The 6000-nt window shown below is 31.9% G+C and overlaps 1 protein-coding gene across 1 annotated transcript; it reads left to right on the forward strand.

Annotated features, from left to right (window-relative positions):
- The first annotated feature begins 2623 nt into the window (after positions 1-2623).
- On the forward strand, positions 2624-6000 carry LOC125212987 (stearoyl-[acyl-carrier-protein] 9-desaturase, chloroplastic-like). The gene is made up of 3 exons (XM_048113313.2): positions 2624-2807; positions 4185-4671; positions 5302-6000. The coding sequence occupies exons 1-3, from the start codon at positions 2683-2685 to the stop codon at positions 5860-5862; spliced, it is 1173 nt and encodes a 390-aa protein (XP_047969270.2). The 5' UTR covers positions 2624-2682; the 3' UTR covers positions 5863-6000.

Below are 6000 nucleotides of genomic sequence, written 5' to 3' on the forward strand. Positions count from 1 at the left end.
AAGTTAACTTGCTTGGGCTGTTTCTTAAAAATAGAAATTTTGGAGTACTATTTTAGGATATAGACCCCATAATCCATTAACTCAATTTTTACTATTTTTTCTGTTCCTCTTTCTTACTAGACTCATTTTTCTTTTTCTCTCTCTTACTCTACCAATTCTTCTCACTTACGTTATCGATTGTGCATTAAAACTTGTATCGTTTCAAATGCTTCTATTTTTTTTAATACAGAGGGAGTACTAGGATTTGGTCGACATTTATATTTATAAGTTGAGTTTTAATTCATAGCTAAGAGAAGAACAATAAGATAAACTCTCAAAGAAAAAACATATAAGATATTTAAAATGGCAAAAATGAAAACTTAACCAAGTACATAATCTTAAATACACCATATGTATAAAGGGAAATATGGTCATGACACGTGACACATGATATATATAATGACAAGAATCGTCATTATTTTGTATTCGAAGATATGGTTGGCCGACAATTTCCCTCAAAATTGACCAACCTATATTGGATCAAATCGATGAGTTAAGCGTGTAGAACTATCAAATCAAATTTAATATCAATTGACTAAAATCATAAAACTAAGATATGTTTAGTAGGACTACCAAAAATGGCTTTAGTCACAAAAAAATATACTCCTATACTATTTTGATTATAAATCTAACATATGTCTAGAAGCTGCAAAGTGGTATGGCTAGTGATTATTTAACAACATATGATTAAGTATATACATACACTGATATTTAAGGAGAATAAAATTTTTAAAAACAAATAAGAGCAAATTCAGTTCTCATAAACTAATTGCAAGAATTAGTTTTGGCTCATATACTTGAGATCCAAAAAAGGAAAGATCACAATTTCCTCGTGATTAATTAAAATTCAAGATAGGCATATAAATCCAAAAATAAGCAAAAATAGGGTAAAGATGAAAGCATATATTTATTGCGTGAATAGTTAGATAGATCCTACCATGTGTTTTGCTCCATCTCTATTAGGTTATTAGCACATGCATGTTTTATGTTTAGAAATTATTGCAATAATACTGTATCCGTCCCGATATAAAATCTCTGAAGAAAAAGAAATGGAAAAGATAATAAAACATGATTTCCATTTTTATAAATATATTAATATTACGATGAAAAGTGAATGAAATAAGTTAGAAAAATACATTACTACTCTATTATTTATACGGAGTAGTAAAAGTGAAACGAGACCTTTTGCTGTTGTGGTCCTGAAATAACAACTAAAATTTTATTTAGTTGACTAAATAGAGTATTGATAAATTTTATAAGGGTTGCATTAGTGTGCTAACTAATTTTATTTATAATATGAGTGCAGTGCGTACATAATTGTACGTACATAATCGAACTTTTTTAACATTTTACATTGAAAATCATTTATAAACATTAATGGATTTAAAATAAATTTCATACTGATCATTTTGCAATACTTCGAAAATTTTTTGAAATTTTAACTTAAAATATTTGTATATTTAAGAAAAAACTTTTTTTTTATTTATAAATATTGTATACTAACTCCGTCCCTGAAAATTTGTCCCATTTTTCCATTTCCGTCCGTCCCCAAAATTTGTCTCATTTCACTTTTATCATTTTTGGTAGTGGACCTCGTATTCCACTAACTCTTTCCTATTCACATTTTATTATAAAACTAATATATAAAAGTAAGACCCACAATCCACTAACTTTTTCAACTCACTTTTCATTACATTTCTTAAAACTCGTGCCGGGTCAAAGTGAGAAAAATTTTGAGGAACGGCGGTAGTAATTAATTTAAATCAAGCTCGAAATCATGTTATAATTTAACATAAAATTTCTATTTCACTTTTTTTTTTTTTTACTGCTACATATAGAACAATAAATAACTTAATTAATGTTAAATAAATTCAATTAAATTTAAAAATTTGAGGATATTATGTAATGTACAATTTATGTACTTTTATCTTTCCTCTACGACGTAATCTTTATCTATTACCTTAATGTGTCTCTACTAATTCACATACCACCATAAATAAGCTGCCGCCTTTTAAAATGTAATGTTGTGCATTTTTGAGGTAGTTATTATTTATTAACATGATGACATCGATTGGACAGAAACAAAATTAATTCGATTAGACTGATAAAAAGAACAAGACAAATACTCTCTAATAGTGATAAAAACTCCCTTTATAGAGATAATAAAGTAACCATAGTTTCATAATGTTCCACAAATATTTTTATTGTGTAAGTACGAATTCCAAAATTTATTAATAATATGAAAAAAAATTAAATGAAGAACAATAAAATCCTTAGAATTAGTTTTGTAACTAAAGAAACTTCAAAAGAAAATAAAACGAAATTAAAAAAAAAAAAAACTCATAAAATTACGATTTCGCCACTTTCAGCGTCGTCTACTGGATTTTGGATTTTATACTTAATATATATAAATATATAGATTTTCAAGAAATTAGAATTTCTGTTAAATTTTCTCTTATTTTGGTCATTAATGGCATCATAAAGGGCAACAAGGTCATTTCATTACCACATTCCCACAACACAAGTGGTGTATAAAATGATCTATAAATCAAGTCACTCTATGTCTTTCTCTCACACACAAACAGCCAGAAAAACTAATTAGCAACTAAGTCTACATTGTATTTTTCTACAAAGGAAGGAGCTATGGCGATGAAGCTAAATGCCATGAACTTTCAATCACCAAAATGCCCCTCTTTCGCCCTTCCTCCCGTCGCCGGTTGCAGACCTCCTAAGTTCTTCATGGCTTCCGCTCTTCCTTCTCCTTCAAAGTAAGCCGTGATTTCATTTTCACTCGGCATTTAAGATTGGAATTTATTTATGCTCAAATTTGTTTAAATGTTGGAATTTTTTTAATTTTGAAGCTTTCTCGTACATTATTCTCTCTTTTATTTAATTACTTCAACGACACAATTTATGTCAAAAAGAACATCTCAACTACAGCAAAAAATGGAGGGAATATTATATAAATAAAGATCTTTGTAGTATCATTATTTTTATATATGTATTGAATATTTAAGTTGACGTTCTCATTATTTAAGTTGCGTTCTCATTGTTATAAAAGTTATTGTTCTAATGTACAAACGTACATGTTCATGTGAATAGAAGTTATTATTGTTAATGAATATTGTTCTTTTGATAAAAGTGATTTTTCTAACGGGTAAAAGATATTGTTAATATGAATAAAGTTACTATTCTTTTGAATATAAGTTTTTGTTTTAGAAAATAAAGATTATTATGTAATGTAAAAAGTTTATCTTTCTAATTAATTAAAGGGAACTTTCTTGAGAATAAAATGTGAGTACTCATTTTAATAAGTACTCCACTAGTTATTCTTTTAAATTTTTAATAATGAATGTCGGGTGATCATAGCCAACTTTGCGGTTGCTAGACGCGCTCTAGACTCGCTGAGTCGTTCTAATGGACTGCTGTATTCAGTGTTTTAAAAATCGGACCGGACCCAACGGACCGCTCAACTTGTTAGAACTCACTATTCTGACTTCGAACTTGATATTTTTTTTACTCTTGACCATCTTTTAAGTCCATTTATCAAATCTAAACAAATTTAAATAACAACCAATTAATAGAAGGGTAAATAGTCATTTAAATCACTAAGTTTAGTCAAAATTTGGTATATACCACAAAGTTTAAAATCCGCTAATTAAATCACGAAGTTCAATTTTTCTAGTTTATCCCATGGGTCAAATTTTAGATGGAATATTTGCATCTCTACATTGAAATCCACCTTGAAATCTCAATCCAACTTTAAGATCAAGCTCCTTGTGATTACATTTTGGATTAACACGCATATTTTTCGTGATTTAAATCTCAATCCACGTCAAAAAAGATTTCACCTGAAATTCAACTCATGGGATAAACTAAAAAAATAGAAACTTCGAGATTTAATTAGCAGATTTCAAACTTTATGGGATAGACCGGATTTTGACCAAACTTGAAAATTTAAATAGCTATTTCCCCCTAATATATAAATATAGGCCAAATCAATTCACACAATAATCAATCAAAACAACTAAACAACCTAAGCATAACCATTAATGCATGCAAAATTCTTGTTTAGTATTGTGAACCACATAAGTTTTATTTCCTATATCTGTCATTATTGGCAATGTCTATAAATTATTTTACAGGGAAACTAAGACTCCGAAGAATCCCTTTCGCGCTCAAGTCACACACTCAATGCCCCCTCAAAAAGTGGAGATCTTCAAATCTATAGAAGGCTGGGCTTATGACAACGTATTGATTCACCTCAAACCGGTCGAAAAGTGTTGGCAGCCGCAGGATTTCTTGCCTGATCCGGCTTCCGATGGATTTCATGACCAAGTTGAAGAGCTGAGAAAGAGAGCTAAGGAGATTCCCGACGATTATTTAGTTGTTCTAGTTGGAGACATGATCACTGAGGAGGCGATTCCGACGTACCAGACAATGCTCAACACCTTCGATGGCGTAAGGGATGAGACGGGGGCGAGCTTAACTCCTTGGGCCGTGTGGACGAGGGCGTGGACGGCTGAGGAGAATAGGCACGGAGACCTTCTCAATAAGTATCTTTACCTCTCCGGGAGAGTAGATATGAAGCAAGTCGAAAAGACGGTCCAGTATCTCATCGGGTCGGGAATGGTAACAAAATTCTTCCTTTTGGCATAATTAACTCATTTAATTTCATTCTTCTACTTTATCATCTTATATCTAATGGGACTTTATTTCATTTGTTACTTTATTCTTTTATTTTCTTTTTATCGCTTTATCGTTTTTCTTACTTTATTTATTATTTTTCTTTCTTACTTTATTCTCTTTCTTACTATAATATTTACAATTTATTAAATTCGCAAAACAACCTACCTAAATCTATGTGCCAAATAAAAATGTCTCACTTAGCTTGGAACGAAAGAAATACATTAACTATAACTCGCATTCTATTATTACATTAATTAATTAACAAAAAATCCATACTTTATTACTTCTCTTCCCATTCTAGTATGTCCCATAAAAATATATAGTTCATTTCTATTTTTTATACTAACTTTTTTTCTCTAATAAAGTGTGCTCATCTCCGCTAACATATTCAAATAACTTTTTTTTTTATCTCTCTCATACTTTACTAATTATACATTAAGCTCTTGTCATCCCAGATATTTCTACTTTTATGGGACGGATAGGGTAACTAAAATCTAATATCCTAGCCTTGTCCACATAATTAATTTATTGACATCTCCTTTCATTATTTAACCTTGTTCAAAACATTTTCAGGACATAAAGACAGAAAACAACCCGTATCTCGGATTCATATACACATCCTTCCAAGAAAGGGCTACGTTCGTCTCCCACGGGAACACGGCCCGGCATGCCATGGCGCACGGTGATATCAACTTGGCTCAGATATGCGGCACTATCGCCTCGGATGAGAAACGCCACGAAACCGCCTACACCAAGATAGTCGAGAAGCTCTTCGAGATCGACCCTGACACGACCATGCTAGCATTCGCCGACATGATGGAGAAGAAAATCTCGATGCCCGCCCACTTTATGTACGATGGCCGCGACGATAGCCTCTTCCACCACTTCTCGGCCGTCGCCCAACGCCTTGGCGTCTACACGGCAGGAGACTACGCGGACATCCTAGAGCACTTGGTTGCGCGATGGAAAGTTGAAAATATAACGGGGCTATCTGTGGACGGTGAAAAAGCTCAAGACTACGTCTGTGGGTTGTCTCGGAGAATTAGACGGATGGAGGAGAGGGCTCAAGGGAGGGTGAAGAAGGTGGGAAAGATTCCGTTCAGTTGGATCTACGATAGAGAAGTGCAACTCTGAGCAGGGGCGGACGCAGAAATAAATAACGATAAGGGCTGAAATTTCTAAATTTTGTTTTAAAGTATATTTTTGGATATATTAGAATATTTATCGGGGCTTTTACATAATAATATGTGATAAACTTTGATAAATTTAAAA

The sequence above is a fragment of the Salvia hispanica genome, chromosome 2 (genome assembly GCF_029641045.1).
Source record: "Salvia hispanica isolate PSC_SH4W2 chromosome 2, Shi_PSC_v1, whole genome shotgun sequence".
In the NCBI taxonomy this organism is placed as follows: domain Eukaryota; kingdom Viridiplantae; phylum Streptophyta; class Magnoliopsida; order Lamiales; family Lamiaceae; genus Salvia; species Salvia hispanica.

Excerpts from the sequence above, each read along its gene's own strand:
- LOC125212987 (XM_048113313.2), top strand. The coding sequence starts at position 2,683 with ATGGCGATGAAGCTAAATGCCATGAACTTTCAATCACCAAAATGCCCC. Across the intron at positions 2,808-4,184 it reads GCTCTTCCTTCTCCTTCAAA|GGAAACTAAGACTCCGAAGA; the intron begins GTAAGCCGTGAT and ends ATTATTTTACAG. Across the intron at positions 4,672-5,301 it reads ATCTCATCGGGTCGGGAATG|GACATAAAGACAGAAAACAA; the intron begins GTAACAAAATTC and ends AAACATTTTCAG.